The sequence below is a fragment of the Sycon ciliatum genome, chromosome 1, assembly GCF_964019385.1.
Source record: "Sycon ciliatum chromosome 1, ocSycCili1.1, whole genome shotgun sequence".
Taxonomy (NCBI): Eukaryota; Metazoa; Porifera; class Calcarea; order Leucosolenida; family Sycettidae; genus Sycon; species Sycon ciliatum.
This window is the reverse complement of record NC_088643.1, coordinates 15,574,326-15,590,820: the sequence shown is the minus strand read 5'-3', so window position 1 is coordinate 15,590,820 and position 16,495 is coordinate 15,574,326. Positions and strand designations below refer to the sequence as shown.

At 46.9% G+C, this 16,495-nt stretch overlaps 2 protein-coding genes across 9 annotated transcripts in view; both read left to right on the top strand.

Annotated features, from left to right (window-relative positions):
• Positions 1–16,495, top strand: part of LOC135814962 (protein twist-like) — a 112,597-nt gene that overhangs the window by 77,461 nt on the left and 18,641 nt on the right. The gene's annotated exons all lie outside the window — the stretch shown is intronic.
• LOC135806872 (uncharacterized) lies at positions 2,586–14,885 on the top strand. Of its 2 annotated transcripts, none has more exons than XM_065321042.1 (6): positions 2,586–2,841; positions 5,663–5,785; positions 8,581–8,805; positions 9,734–9,824; positions 12,994–13,051; positions 14,104–14,885. In XM_065321042.1, exons 1-5 carry the CDS (start codon positions 2,821–2,823, stop codon positions 13,026–13,028), a joined length of 495 nt encoding a protein of 164 aa, XP_065177114.1. In that variant the 5' UTR covers positions 2,586–2,820; the 3' UTR covers positions 13,029–13,051; positions 14,104–14,885. The 2 variants fall into 2 exon arrangements, with proteins under 2 accessions (XP_065177114.1, XP_065177115.1); XM_065321043.1 differs by lacking the exon at positions 2,586–2,841 and adding an exon at positions 5,269–5,395.

Genomic DNA, 16,495 nt, shown 5'->3' with positions numbered 1-16,495 from the left:
GACGGACTCTAGCTTTGCAAGCAGACCACGATGCCAGACGGTGTCGAAAGCTTTCGCTAGGTCAAAGAACACGATGCCAACATGCCGCCTGAGGTTCCGCTGGGTGTAGATGTCTTGTACTAGACGTGTTAGTTGGAAAGTTGTGGAGTCTCCACGGCAGAAACCGGATTGAGATGGTGAAAGCGCTGGGGTGACGTAGCAGTACAGAGACTCAAAGAAAATACGTTCACAGACCTTTGACACAGCGGGAAGGAGAGAGATTGGTCTGTAGTTGCCAGCCTGAGAGCGTTGGCCTTTCTTATAGATCGGGACGATAACAGCAGATTTCCAGACGGACGGAAATACTCCTGTACGATATGACATGTTAAAGAGCAGGCACAAGGGATAGGACAGAGATGGCGCAAGCCATTTGAGAACCTCATTGGGTATGCCATCTTCGCCAGGGGACTTACAATTCTTCAGGAGTTTGAGGTGCTTACAGACGGTAGCAGTCGTGGTAACGACGCGTGTGAGTGGTGCGCTAAGTTCAGGGGCTGGGGACAGCGATGGAATGTCCCAATTCGGATCCTCCGGAATGCCGGATGAAACAAACTGCTTGTTCAGTGTGTCTGCAATCGCCTTCACATCGTGCTGGCGGTTGCCATTGGAGTCCGTCAGGTACTGGATTGGCGCGCGGGAGGTCCCGCGGCACTGGTTGCGAATGAATTGGTGGAGTGATGGGCGATCGGGGGAGGAGAGTGTTGCAGAAAGAGAGTTTAGAAAGGAGCGGTGTGAGGTACGAGAAAGGTGCTTGACGAAGTTGCGTTGAACTCGGTAAGCCTCCCGGTTAACCGGCGTTGGGAATTTCTTGTAGATGCTGAAAAGATCACGCTTGCGCTTCACTTCAGATACGAGGGACCGTGTCACCCATGGGGGACTAGATGTCGAGGATGTTGGGTTGGAATGTTTCCGGTTGTTGTAGCCGATAGCAAAGTTAGAGAGGTGCTGTTGGAACCCTCGTTCAAGGACGGCTGCAAAGTGATCTACCGCGGCGTCAACAGTTGGAGAGCCTTCTGGTTGCAGAAACGACCAGTCGTGGCAGGAGAAATCAGCGTTCATAGAGTCCCAGCACTGAGAGGGAACTCGACGGAAGCGATATGGGAACGGTTTGCGAGAAGGAAGGGGTTTTATTGCACTTGTATCTTGATGTTATTCGATTTTGGTAGGAATTATGCGAAACCTTATGCTAGCATAATCCGTCAAGGCCTAGAGATACAAACAAAGCATCTACATGACTGTCTACTACAGTGTCTAGCCTGTAGGATTATTTTACTCGTTAAAACAACAAAACATCGATCGACTGGAAAAGGTTCATCTTGACTCTCTCTCCCCCCCCCCCCCACGCATGCGCGCGTTGTACTTGTACTCTGCACGTCATGCTAGCATGCAGTCGATTGACATGACGCATACATGTAACTGCAGCGCATAGACTGCCATAGTGACTAGTGAACCCCCGCAATGTTGCAATCGGTACTCGAGTACTAGACTCGGATTTGAACCGAGTACGGAGTAGATCTACTCGCTGGCTGCAAATTATTTTCGAGCGAGTACTCGAGTAATCGATATACTCGTTTCAGCCCTGCACTGAATACCCGCTAGTTGGCACCGTTTTAATATGTGCTCCAGTTCTCTATGTGCATGGCGAATTTGTTCTGAAAATATCCTAGTCCTGTTATTAAAGGGGAAGTATACCCTAAAATCAAATTTTCACCAGTTGTAGTCTTCTGGGTGCTGAGTCGAATGGTCTTGGTCCGAGGAAGCTGCGACGCTCCCTTCCTACTTGAATCCCAATCGAACTCGCGCACTTCCACCGAAACTGGGTGACTGCGCCCTACTAGATGGGGATTTGTATGCAAAATGTCACTAAAAGCGCCATTTCGTTCTTATAAAAGCACGGATGACCGCGATTGGCCCATATGCTGTAGTCTTTTGGACGCTGAGTCGACTGGTTTTGGTCCGAAAAGGCTGCGATGCAGCGTTCCTCCTTTATTCCCAATCGAACATGGTTGAACAAGCGGTCACGTGCTCCTGGGTGCCCAAATCACCTGGTCACCACGCCAGCAGGCGACAAATTTCACACCAAGGTTCAACTCGAGTTCAACTCGAGTGACAGGAGTGCACCCAAAAAAGGTCAAACAGGCTAGTAAGTTGTACCCTGCAGGCACGGTGACCAGGTGACTGGTGTACGCAGAAGCACGTGACCGCTTGTTCAACCATGTTCGATTGGGAATAAAGGAGGAACGCTACATCGCAGCCTTTTCGGACCAAAACCAGTCGACTCAGCGTCCAAAAGACTACAACATATGGGCCAATCGCGGTCATCCGTGCTTTTATAAGAACGAAATGGCGCTTTTAGTGACATTTTGCATACAAATCCCCATCTAGTAGGGCGCAGTCACCCAGTTTCGGTGGAAGTGCGCGAGTTCGATTGGGATTCAAGTAGGAAGGGAGCGTCTCAGCTTCCTCGGACCAAGACCATTCGACTCAGCACCCCGAAGACTACAACTGGTGAAAATTTGATTTTAGGGTATACTTCCCCTTTAACCGCTCACAAAAGGTGTACATGGTGAATGCGCAACTCGCTTCATTTATTCTGTTGAATCCTGTTATTGGTGATCTCTCCGTTCCTTGTACAAGTAGACACAACCGGCACGGTCTGGTGGTCTGCCAGCGCGGTCGCAAGCATCACCTGAATCCCGGGAGCAACCCCAGGAGCAGCCACAGCCAGCACACCAGCAACGCCATCAGCAGCAACAGTAGCAGAAGCCTTCGTGGACAAGCATGGACCGCAGTCAAGCACCAGTGAGTTTTGTAGCAAGAAGGACCCACGGGCACGGGACGGGTGCGTGTGATCTCCGGTAGCCTAAGGGTAGGGATATCACCGTATTTTTTTTCTTCCGTAGTAAACAAAGAAAACTGTTTGTTTTCGGGAAGAACTACAGTACTGGAGATGGCACAGAATATTTGGATGAAAAATCTTGAAGGATACCAGAGATTTGAGGCGTCAAAGTCATACGCCAACCTTCATCATGATGTATGCGGAATGCCATACTGCTCTGGCACCAACAGGGTTTTCCGGAAAGCCTAGCAAACGCTTAGCAACATTACAATATTGTCAGAATGCTATGAAATCTGGCTTGTAGGTGCAATATAGGTGCAATACAGGTTAGTTAGTCCTAATGTTGACCAAAATATAATATTTCGGCAAGCGATGGGCAATGAGAACGAGCGCGGCGCCCGTAGCAACCACCATAGCAACAATGCTAAATCCATTGAACACGAGTTCCATTACTATGAAATTGAAGTGAGCACTGATGGCTATGGTTGTATTATACATGTACAAATAATAAAAACAGCAGTTTGGTCTTCAGATGCCCACTGACGCGATCCATGTCAGAGCACCACTCCATAGCAATTTCTTTCTGGTTTCAAGGCGACGAGTCGAATACAAAATCATAGCTCACTTTGTTGCAATAGCGAAAGTCTCTGTCAGGTGCAATCTTTCACTAGGGCCAACAAATCATCTGAAACACTCCTAGCGCTTGAACATATTGCCCATTATTGGGTCCAGAAATTCATTCATTTTGGGTGACCAGGAGGTGAAAGCGCGATGAAGAGCGATCCCCCAGCTCGAGAAGAAAGCACTATTCTACATAATTCGAGGTCGCTGAACACGATGGTGGGTGTTTCCTGGCCGTGTACTCCCTCCAAACGGATGAAAAATCCAATTGAAAACTACACTCCCCACAACAAAAAGCTCAAACTACAGTTGCCGAAGCAAGTGCGGCACAAACGAGCAGGAAGACCTCAGCTATCAAACGCACCAACTTTCAACTTGGAAAAAGAAAGCAGGACAAAGCAGTTCGAAAAAAACTGCAGTGAAGTCCATGGTGCCACCGCTACCATGCTAATGTACGTGACCCGCGTGAAGGCTGTTTTCGGCTGATTTGTCACGTGACTGAACTCCCTACACACTTGCACTGGGGTTCGCTTCGGCATCGAGGTTTTGCAACAGCGAGCCTGGTGTCGCTCCAGTGAAACCACGTGTGTATGGTCACACATAAAAACAGGGCAAACTCCTACTTTGGCGGAAAATGTGAGAAAAGTGGACTGTGGTGCATACGATTTGGAGAATAGACAAGGTCAATGACTATCTTGCACGCATTTTTGTTGCATGGACATCATACGCATACACATTTCTCATATCAAGTCCATATACAGCAGACCGTGGTGTTTTCTGCTGAAGCAAAACCGCAGAAGCGACAGTTTTGCTTCGAAAATTTTGGAGGAAGTGGAAGTTCCGCTTTTCGCCGTAACCATGGAATTTTTCGCTACTGTGATGTCGCTTGTGCATGTGTAACCGGGTCCTAATTGGTAGGGAACTGTCCCGGAAAGATAGGGGTGCTGGGTTCGAATCCTGCTCGTGTATCCTTCTTTTGCAACAGTTTAAGCAATCCAATGCTGGAGCAAGGTTGTTTGTTGAACTGACAAGGAAACATCTAGACTGTAGCTTAGGGAATTTCCCGGAACGTGCATGACCCTTAAGTCTCCTTTTCACCTTTAAAATTTAATATCCAAAATTTCGGGCATTGCCGATCTTCAGGGTGAAAACAGTTTTGACTTTAGTGTAACTAACCATGCTACTACAAGTAATAATATAACAGTCGTCCCTCTCTAATCCGGCACCTTTTGCAACGGCATTTTCTGCTGGATAAACAAGGGTGCTGGATTATCAAATCCTGCCCTCCAACCAGGCCCACCGGTTAAACTTACAATCAAGAGTCCATAAACCATGTAAACAAGAGTGTGCAACGCGCGATAGGGTCTTGTCACGACTCGTTTTCAACATTACGTCTTTTTCATGTAGCGAATGTCGCGGCCTAGCGCCTGCAGTGCACGCGCAGTTACATGAAAATGACGTAATGTTGAAAACGAGTCGTGACAGACATCTATATCTATGTGGCGTTGCACACTCTTGTTTATGGACTCTTGATACAATCATGTTGGTGTTGTACGTCGAAATGTAGGGATTTTCTGTGTCAATCCAAGTACTTTGTGGAATGCATGTCTTTAACATACACTTGGGAATATCCTGTGTACTGGGTTAGGATATTCCCAAGTGTATGTTACATGTGTTGTGTACGTTACAATGCTCCCTGATGGTATGCGATGTACAACTGCTGGATTAGAAAATCAATTTTATGTACAGTTTGAGTGATTTGTTGCAGAAAATCGCTGCTGGAGGCGGAATTCAAGTGCCGGATTCAAGCGTAGAAAATGAACTGAAAAAATCCGTTTTGCCAGAAAGTGTGCTGGTTTGCAAGGGTGCTGGATAAACAAGTGCCGGATTAGAGAGGTACGACTGTACTGTGAATGACTTTTTATTGCAGGAATTAGAGTACATTATTGTTTTGATTTGAGTATATGAGGTCAAAAAGAGTTAAAAAAATATTTATTTCACTTATCTCGTGGCACATGACCAATTGGCACGCAAAGTGCGAGAGAGAAGTGATGACCAACCATTGCAAGAAAAGAAAAGAAGTTGTTTTGTTTGCCTGTACCCTTGCTGTACTCTTGTCGTACCGTTGAGTACTCTGCCTTCTTGTTTGGTCACGTGATCCAGATTTCACAGCATGCAGAATTAGAACCTCCACTCGTCCAGGGTCAGCTGGAAGAAGCGATGCTTTCGAGAGAAAAGCTGCTTGAAACGCTCAAGGCCCACAAACGTGAAGAGCAGCAATTACAGGTGAGAGTAGTGTTGTCAGTGTTATGTCGTTGTCCATGGATATGAGAGGTGTGAGCTGAGTGAATGCTAGGTGTGTGGAACGTCTTGCTGACCCGATTGCCCACAACTACCGTGTTCCCAGACTACAGCATAAGTCGCACTCGATTATAAGTCGCACCCCTATTTTCAGGTTTGAGTCATAATGTTTTGATATACTCACTTCAGTAGAACGTCATGCTCGATTGTAAGTCGCAGCCCCCCCCCCTTTTTCTTATTTCTTAAAAAAATGGCAATAACTGAGAGCGCTTGGAAGCTCAGGCCCCTACGCTTTGCCTTTTTTGCCTAGCTGCCTAGCTGATCATTCAAGGGTAATACGACACCGTCTACCATCTTGATGACCAAGGCAAAAAAAAGCACAGGGACGTTATAAATTTTTCATTTCTCCTATTTTTTCAAGCCATAACCTGGAATTCGAACCCACACTATCGCCCTGCATGCATTCCCCCCCCCCCCCCCCCCCGATACACTTTACTTCGCATACATACTCATTCTTTAACATGTTTTTCGATTTTGACAGCATGTAACAAGGCGAGGACGCATAGTGCTCCTGACTACAACCATAACCCGGTGGGCAGAGTCCGTTATGGTTGTAGTCAGGAGCACTATGCGTCCTCGCCTTGCAACATGCTGTCAAAATCGAAAAACATGTTAAACTACCAAGCAAGGCTTCTGCATGTACCATACTCATTCTTCCAAGTTGCTTCACGTTGTGATCTTGCATTTGAAAGCCCTATTTGAATATTGTGGCCAGCTGTCTTTGATGGTACGGTACGGGACAGGTTTGGATAGCGCCAGGCATATGCGCATGCCGACAGAACAAACACACAAACACGTAATTAAAGCTGTGTGGACCCTGGCTAGCGCCAGACTCTTTTGCATAGCTACGGGAATAAGATCAATTGTGCACTCATAACAACAGCAAAAATTGGGAAAGTTTTAAAGGTTCCATAACATTATCTCGTGACTTGCAACAGTGGAACGCCGTCACATAAAAAATGTAATAGACATCCTTAGCAAACAACGGTACTCGTACCTTGATCACCCAAATAGCGTTGAAGCTGCAGCGTATAAACGTTATGGGGGCGGATTTATCGTTGTGACCAACGGTACGTGTTTTAGCCAAATATTGCATGGTCCGTACGCATTTCACCTTGTTTCGCGTATATGGTGACAAAAATGATTGTACCGCGTGAAATCAAAGCTATTCTCGTGTCAACAGCGTACTAAAAATAGCGTGCATCTTGCTAAAGGTCGAACCCAAATCACGGTATTTTCCCCCTTACAATAATACCGTTACAACAACTTTTTTTTCTTAGGGTGTCTAATAACTTAACACGCAGACTTACATACATGTACCGTACTAACGCACATATAGGCGTATGTGCCTCTATTCTGATATAAGCGCACTTTCACTTATAAGCGCATGCTCTTATAGACGAAGTACTACCCAAAGTATCAAGTTGACACAATCCCGGATAAAAGTCTGCAAACAGCATACATACCATCTACTTGGAAAGTGGCGAACGTCGTCCCGGTTCACAAGAAGGGTTCGCAATCCTGTGTGAAAAACTACCACCCCATATCCCTTCTCTCCATTATCTCCCAATGTATGGAAACCATAATCAACCGGAGCATTATGAACTTCATCGATAGCAACTCCATTCTCTCTGCTCGTCAATTTGGCGTCCGCTCTGGACTTGGCGCAACTGACCTCCTAGCTCTTCAACACGAATGGAGCCGAGTTGTCAACAGCGGAGGACTTGTGTGCGTCCTGGCAGTGGATATTGCTGGCGCGTTCAATAAAGTGTCCCGCCCTGGTGTCCTGTACATAGCTGAGCGGTATGGGCTCCAGGGATCTCTTCACCCTGGCTCAGAAGCTACCTCGCCAACCGCAAGCTGCAGGCTGTAGTGAGCGGACAGCGCTCTGCTAACCCCATCATGGCAGGCGTCCCCCATGTTGGCATCTTGGGCCCGACTCTATACGAATAATGCTGAGGATCACCTACCTGCTGGAGCCCAGCTTTCTGTATTATGCTGATAACACCACCTTATACAAGTGAATATCGACCGATACTGCCATACCCAAAGATGTTACCGCACTCCAGCTTGCTGTAAATGCGCTGGCAGACTGGGGAATGGCCTGGCACATTAGGTTTGAACCTACAAAGACTCAGTCCCTCCTGATTTCTCATCATCGCAACACAGCCGTCGTCCCACCGATTGTATTCCAGGGCACATTTGTTCCAGACGTCGACCAGCTGAAGCCGCTGGATGTGCTGATTGAGCAACACCTGTCCTTCACAGCTCATATCAGTCAATTGGCTACTTGAGGCTTGCAGCGTATTGGCTTCCTCCGGGAATCCTCACGTTTGCTGGACTCCAGAAGCTCTGGCGTGATCAACAAGGGCTTTGTTCGCCCGATCCTGGAGGACGGCATGCTCGTTGTGGAGGTCTGGAACCAGCTCCCGCAGTGCGTTCAGCCGAACCCGCCAACAAAGAAAGGACTGCAGACGTTCGAAGAGAAGATCACCGCCCACCTGCGCCTTATCCGCTGGGAGTGGGCAACAGACAGGCTGTGAACTAAAGAAAAAAGACGAAAAGAGCTCTAACTTTGTTCCCTCCTCCATTCACTTCTTGACTCTCTCATTTTATGAATGCTTGCCGTACTCTTTTGTACTCTGTACTCTGTACTCTGTGCTCTCTTGTCGTACCCTTGCTGTACTCTGCCTCACTTGTTGTTTGGTCACGTGATGCAGGCTGAAATGGATGCTAAAGATTTAGAAATTCAAAATCTCAAGGAACAATTGGGGCTCGGGCCGGATGAAAAATTGAAGGACCTGAAACCTGAAGAGCAGCAATTACGGGCTGCCGACGTGAACCAGAGAGCATGCATTGACGTGAAAACGTTTTCAAGGGCACCGAAAGAAAGAGCGCAACACGAAGCAGCTCATGAGAAGAAGCAAAGGGAGGAACTCCCCCAGGTAAGGTGCTGAAGGCTATAACAGGGACGGGTCCAGGGGGTTCCGGGGGTTAAGGGGAACCCCCTAAATTTTACAAATCTCCTACTGGAATCCATATGCATGTACTATACATGTATCAGCTATTCAGCTTTGGATAAACTACAACCCCCTGTAGAGATCTCTGGATCAGACCCTGTATAAGACAGTTAGTGTTGGAATATCAAGGAAGGTCCTTGTATACCGTACTCGCGCGATTAGTGCCCCTGGGGCACTATTTTTTCAATGTGAATCACAGATGGGGCAGTATTTTTTCAATGTGAATCACAGATGGGGCAGTATTCAAAAGAGGGCACTATTTTTTCATTGCTTGCACATTTGCGTCATCCAGCATAAAACAAAGAAAAACAGAGCCTAACGTGTACTGTAAACGCTCACGACTTCACAGAAACGGGAACAAGACCTGCTATTTTGTTCCTGAAAACACCAGTATTGGCCAAGAACATTAGCAAAAGACCACTAAACTTGCACATGGGCTTTGTTACAAGACCGGGGGGGGGGGGCACTATTCAAGAAAGGGCTTTATTTTTCACTGGCTCTTGCAGACTAGGCCACTATTCGAGATAGGACACTATTCAAGAGAGAGCTCTAATCGTGCGAGTACGGTATGTATGTGGCGTGATAATCGCAGGTACCGTTCGCAAAAGTGTCCCCGTTTGGATTTTGAGCACTCGTTTTATTCATTGCGGCACTTCAATACATTCATGTATATACAGGCGTGTACAGCGCTGGGGAACGCGCTGTGGCAGAGACACTCGCTTTTCGTCCGGGGTCAAAGTATTGCATCAGTTGTTTTCTCCGCTCTTTCTTTCTCACCTTTGCAAAACCCTGACACATTTCCACTGCTTGGTCTCAGTAACTGGGTATTCTTTACTGCTGGTCTTCTGTACAGATGTTTGGTAACGTCATGCTACCGGGCATGGGTGCCACTGGCACTCTCTACTCCTTCGCCACATCGCAGTGTTTTCCGGGTGGCACAGGAAGTAAGGCAGTTTGATGTATGCTGCTGTTGTCCAGGGTTGTGGTGGGATATGATGTTGACACAGTGAATCCGGACGTAGGAACGCTGCTCGTATGCTATATTTGGAATTGCATAGGGGGGGGGTCATTAACGTATGTGAGGAAGAGCAGGGGAGCCAAAATGGAGCCCTTGGGCACTCCGGACGTCAAAGAAATTCGGGGTCAGATAGAGTTCCATTCATTGTGACGTGCTGATTTGGGTCGGATAGATAACTAGTTTTCCAGGCGAGTAGGGAGCCGGAGAGACCGTGAGCACGAAGTTTGACAATGAGGCTTTGTGCCACACGGTGTTAAAGGTCCTGGACAGGTCAAAGAAACAGATGCAGGAGACCTGCCGCTGGTCTTTTAGAGAGCAGAGGTCTTGAATTAATTTGCAGGGATGTGTTGTCCTTACGACCGAAGCCAGATTGTGAGGGCTGAAAAAGAGGGGAGATATGGTCATGCAAGCGGTCATGCACTATCCTCTCTAGCAGTTTGGAGACACAGGACAGGAGGGAGATTGGTCGGTAATTAGACGGGTTCGGTGTTCTTGTCGCCTCTATTTTTGTACACTGGAATGACGGTGGCTGATTTCCATCGTGAGGGGAATGTGGCAGAGGAGAGGGATAGGTTACTCAATCTGCGGACAGAACTGTATCGTCCTTTGTGGACTCAGCGCAGCACAGAGAAAATGAGGCCGAACCTGATAGCAATGAAAAATAAATTTTCCAAAGCCAGATTTAAACCGGGACCGAACGTACCTTGCCAGAGTGCTCAAACCCCGACAAGTCAGTGAGCACTGCATAATACAAACAGCAAAGGCACTACCCCACATGAGAGTGCTCAACTGCTACAAGAACAGGAGTGAAATACTCAAGAGAGGGATAGGTCAAAAGGAATGGAGAGTGGGCGTGCAATTGATTACCTCAGTTTCCTGAGAATCTCATTGTGGATCTTATCAGCTCCGGGGGATTTATTCAGAGGCAGCCTTGCGATATACTTGTAAATAGTCAATGAGGTGATGATCAAGGAGTGCAATGTAGTTGCTGGTGGAGGTAGAGAGGAAATAGTGGGAATAGGAGCGTCAGGGTCAACCTGTACGCCAGCACTGACGAAGTGGCGGTTCGATAAGTTACCCGTTAGTTGTTGGCCAACCTTCTCATTTGCTGTGAGAGAAATAAAACACAGCATGTTTTACCTCACACCTCTCTGGGATATTTGGTGGGCTACTGACTTTTGCCAATGTTTGTGCTTAGGCACGGAGCCTGGTATGGTAGCCAGTATGTTTCCAATGCTGCTACTGCTGCTGCTGCTGCTGCTGTTGCTCCTGCTGCTTCTACAACGTTACCCTTCGCACATGCATACTAATTCTTCCAAGTTGCTTCACGTTATGATCTTGCATTTGAAAGCCCTATTAGAATATTGTGGCCAGCCGTCTTTGATGCTACGGTACGGTACGGGACAGGTACGGTCGAGGGTAATACGACATCGTCTACCACCTTGATGACCTAGGCTGTGTTTCCATGAGAAATTTCAACCCGGGTCGAGTTCAGGCCGGGTTGAAAGTCTGTACGATAGACAAAAGAGGTGAGCGTTTACATGAAGACAGTTGACCCGGGTCAAATACTGATATGCCGCCAAAAGTCCACTTCTACAGTCCTGCATGGTCACGTGAATCCGTTGGCGTGAAATTTGCATCTGCAGTGCTGTTCAAACCTGGCGCGAGATACGCGCAGAAGTACGTTTGTACGATTTTCTTGACCCAGGTTGATTTCAACCCTCCCCTTGGGGGATCTGACCCGGGTTGAAACGCCTCATGTAAACACAGCCCTAGGCAAAAAAGCATAGGGATGTTATACATTTTTCAATTCTCCTATTATTTTTCAGGTATAACCTGGGATTCGAACCGCACAATTGCCCTACATCTATTACCCGATACACTTTGCATTCATACTCATTCTTCCAAGTTGCTTCACGTTATGATCTTGCATTTGAAAGCCCTATTTGAATATTGTGGCCAGGGAGTCATAAAATACTGGTATTTTACGAATCCCTGATTGTGGCCAGCTGTTTGTGGCCAGCTGTCTTTGATGGTACGGTACGGGACAGATACGAGATAGCGCCAGACGGAGGTCCGTCCGCCACAAACAAACAAACACCAAATTAAAGCTGTGTGGACCGTGGCTAGCGCCAGACGTTACTGAAGTAACGTCTTCTGCATAGCTACAAGAATACATTTAGTAGTCGCTGAGGCCATGCAATTGGGTCTGGAGGCAATTGGACTGCAGGAAATGAAATGGTTCGGCACTGCGTCGTACTCTGTTGGTGAAGGGTTGGCTATATCGTCAGGTAGACCTCAGTCGACTGAGAAGTTCACTCGTGTAGAAGGAGTCGCAGTCTTGTTGAGGCGGCGTGTCAGAGCGGCGTTTGGGCGCGGAGCAGGCTGTCATGGCTGTTCCTGTCTCAGATCATTGGATGGTCCTTGGGGACTTCAATGCACGTGTGGGTTCTGCTGTTGAGCCTCAGTCTTCTGGTTTGTGGCGCGATGTCCATGGAGGCTTTGGCAATGGTGATCGCGGCTGCGATGGAGTTGTTGGATTTCTCGTTACGCAACACCCTGACCATCTGCAGCACTCATTTCCGGAAGAGGATGATATATCTGGTATGCGGGTGCGGGTGCGGGTATGGTGCATGTGTTTGGGTATGTGAATGCCCATTGTGAGTATGCAAGTGTACGGTAAATAAGATAAAGCCTTAGAGGGCACATTAACTTCAATGTTGCTACATTCAAGTACATTGTACTTCTTAGGCGAGGTATCCAGGCTAATGCTGTATTCAGAATATACAGTGGTACCCGCTGGACATATGGGCTAAAATTGTCACTTTCGCTGCTCTTATTGCTGCTGCTGCTGTTGCTGTTGCTGATGCTGCTGCTGCTGTTGTTGCTGTTGCTGTTGCTGCTGCTGCTGCTGTTGTTGCTGCTGCTGCTGCTGTTGTTGCTGCTGCTGTTCCTGCTGCTGCTGCTGCTGTTGCTGCTGCTGTTGCTGCTGCTGCTGCTGCTGCTGCTGCTGTTGTTTCTGTCGCTGCTGCTGCTGCTGCTGTTGTTGTTGTTGCTGCTGCTGCTTCTGCTGCTGTTGTTGCTGTTACTTACAGCTCAACATACTTCGGGAAGCGGTTCAGGTTATTAATGCTCTCGATGAAAAGATCATAAGTAAGTACACCTAAAACCCTTTGACGTCCATGCTTCAATTTTGACCTGTTGACTGTGAGCACGTGGGTACAGCCCAACTTTCTTAACTCGGCAAAATCATAACCAAATTCAACATTTGAAATGTCTGGGTGGCGGCAAAACTCGAAAGTATCGCCTTAAACAGGTAAGTCTCTCCGATGAGATTTGAGAGAATGGTGATCGATCGAACTTTTTCCATTTTCTGAGATCTGTGCTGCGAGTCAACAGTGCTTGGAAATTGGATTTACCCAACTTCAGGGCAGTCAGCATCTGCCAAGTCAGGCACGAAAAGATTTGAGCAGTTCCAAGCTAGGTACAGTGAAGTGTCTGTTGAGAGCAATTTCGTCTCGGATCTGGAACTGGACTCACATCTTGATCTCGTTGTGGTGGATAAGGAGTAGTTCTTGGGCTCATTGTAGTCCTCTCACCAAGAGCTTCCTAACGAGTCCAAGATCTTCAAATTGGTGAAGTTGAACCAAATGTATGCTGAATAGTGATTTCGTATCTTCATGACTGCGACAAATTATAAATTTATAAGTGGGAAGTACACAAGTTATGGACTCTAAGGGTTAATTGGCATGATTACTCCCAAAACCACCCTGTACTATAATACATTGCTGGGTCGGCCAAGTTTCAAGAGAATTTCTCAACACACTCTGAGTCTCTACAAACAATACTCTTCACTATAGTAGTTAGTTGGAGACTGCATAAGGGGATCCCGATGGCACACACAATCCGGGTGATCCTTGCTGTGTGGACAAAATGTGTCATGGGTATGGGAATGGGCATGGGTGTGGATCAGATAGCAAGCGTTGCTGCCGTACTTCTCGGCTTGTTGCATTCCGGGTATGCTAGCCACTTCCTCTTGTTTCCCTTCTGTCTGTCTGTGACTCTCATCTCATTGTTATCTCTCTCTCTCTCTCTCTCTCTCTCTCTCTCTCTCTCTCTCTCTCTCTCTCTCTCTCTCTCTCTCTCTCTCTCTCTCTCTCTCTCGCTCTCTCTCTCTCTATCTATCTCTCTCTCTCTCTATCCAGGCCAAAACATGGACACTGGGGCTGAATTCGTGAAGCAGGGTGAGGAAGAGAAGGCCAGGAACCAGGGAATTAGTTTTGCCTCTGGCGGTGCTGGTCAGTTTGAGGACGACTACGACGATGACAGTTCCGACGGTGGACAGGAAAAATAAATATTCAAATAAAAATGACATTGATTAAAATGTTCGTGCGATGACAGTGTGCCTGCTGCTGCCGTATGGTGAATCGGTCTCACAGATAGGCTGCTGTGCCTCAGACTGAGTTAGAATATCTGGGCTCCTGGCTGCAGATGCGGGGGCATTACATGACTGTCGATGCTATGAACAAGATGAGCTCCTTGAGCTGTCTACTATTTGAATCCTAGAACTACCAAAATTTCAACTACCCTAGAAGTACCGGAGGCATCATATGACTCCACGGGACTTAAGCATACCTCCTTGGAATTATTTTCGGCAATATGTGTAGAAACAGAAGTCCTTGGGGTAAAAGGTACCTTTTAAAAGGAAGAACCAATGACAGGTGCAGCATCTTGGAGACCAGCAGCTGGCATTATAGCATGGCTGCTGCGGGCCTCCTGGCATATTATCACTCTTTTAGTATTGACTCCCATTGACCAATACCTAAGCAGTTGTATTTCTTCATATTTCACTCCTCATGCTAGGGCTGTATGGACTGTTTGTATTTGACTCCTTTTTAGGGATCAAAAGACATGTTTTGCGTTGTCTTGACAACAATCTAGTAGTGACTTTGTTAAAAAAAAAGTAAAGTTCGCACTTCCGCGTTACCACCGGCTTTGCAATTCAATTGTATTGAGAAACACAACCGGCTTAGGAAGTTGTGCATGTGCCAGGCCACCACTATGCCTGTGATACCTGGGTGGCAGATACAACTCCTAACGGCGAGGCTGAGATGGTAAGTCTCACAATGGTTGAAACAATGCCCGACAAGGGGGCGAACCTCGCTGTCCTCGTACTATCAACATACAAAATAGAACCTCGTAAAATAACCCGGCTTCACCTCTATCTTTTACCCGGCTTTTTTCCTATGTTGACCTCGTCCTCAGTCAATAACTCGCGACCATGCGATAACATTAGAATTATCATGTTGGTACTTTTTATGGTCGTCATCATGCAGCTTTGTGTTGAGCTGTCCCTGTCTTTAGAGGCCAGTTTTATGTGGTTTGCTTTCGTCCTGCGTGCTTGTCATGTACATGTAGCAACAGGCGCTGTCTGACATTGGTGGCATGCATCTATTCTTGAGTCTTGGGCATGGCACTTCATTTTGATCCACCCATGATTATTATGTCCAAGGAGATCTACCACCGGAACTACAAATAATGATAATAATAACAATTTAATAATAATAATAATAACAATTTATACAAAAGAGAAAGACCAAGGAACTACAAGTTACGCTATACTGTCCACTAACACCACCAGTTACTAAACAATCAGCTCATGCGATAGCATTGCACGACACTGACCGGCGTGTTATTTCTATAACTTAGAACCTTCCCAGTTAATAAGGCTGTTGGAGTGCGCATCCAAGATGTGCTAGAGCTGTTAGCCAGTTAGTTGCAGAACGTCAGTACCGTCGGTCAGTGTCGTGCAATGTTATCGCATGAGCTGATTGTTTAGTAACTGGTGGTGTTAGTGGACAGTATAGCGTACCTTGTAGTTCCTTCGTCTTTCTCTTTTGTATAAATTAAACTTTCTCTCCATCTGAGTTAACTTAAAAAATTAATAAAAATGTAAGGAAAAAATTGGAGGCGTATCCAATTTCGAAAGAAAAAATGTCAGCAATCCACACAGTCAAGTACGCCAATCTTGTAAGCGAACGTTTTCGTTCCCTTCTCATCATGTGTAAGTGTAGTATCCCTGCCCGACCAATACGGAAGCAGTACGGAACTAATACGGAGCTTGCCTGATGTATATTTAGTGTATCTCCGTATGTAAGCGTACGTCGTCTGCTGCATAAAAGCGGCTGCGCATTTCTGTTTTGATGAAGAGAAGATTAGATTAGATTGGATAGCAATGAAAGCTAACTCGAAGAATAAGGATTCAGCCTCTAGGTGAGCCCCGGAGAGAAAGTTATTTATTTTGCCGCTTCATCTTTCACGAACGATTATATCTCAGGTGTGTACCTGAAAGTAGAATAAAAGTAATTATTGTTGATTTCACCGCGCCTACCACTCGGCTACCTATTACATTGGTGGCAGCGGTGTGTTTTTGTAAAATAAAACAACGTGATTCGACCCCAGACCCCCATGGCTCAACCCGCTGCAGCTCCGTGCGACGAATCAAGATGAGAATCGTGTTTCATGCTTTCCTGGGCCTGGCCGATGGCGATTCCAAGCAACCCGCTACCTACATGTATACTACCGGTGGTGATGGCG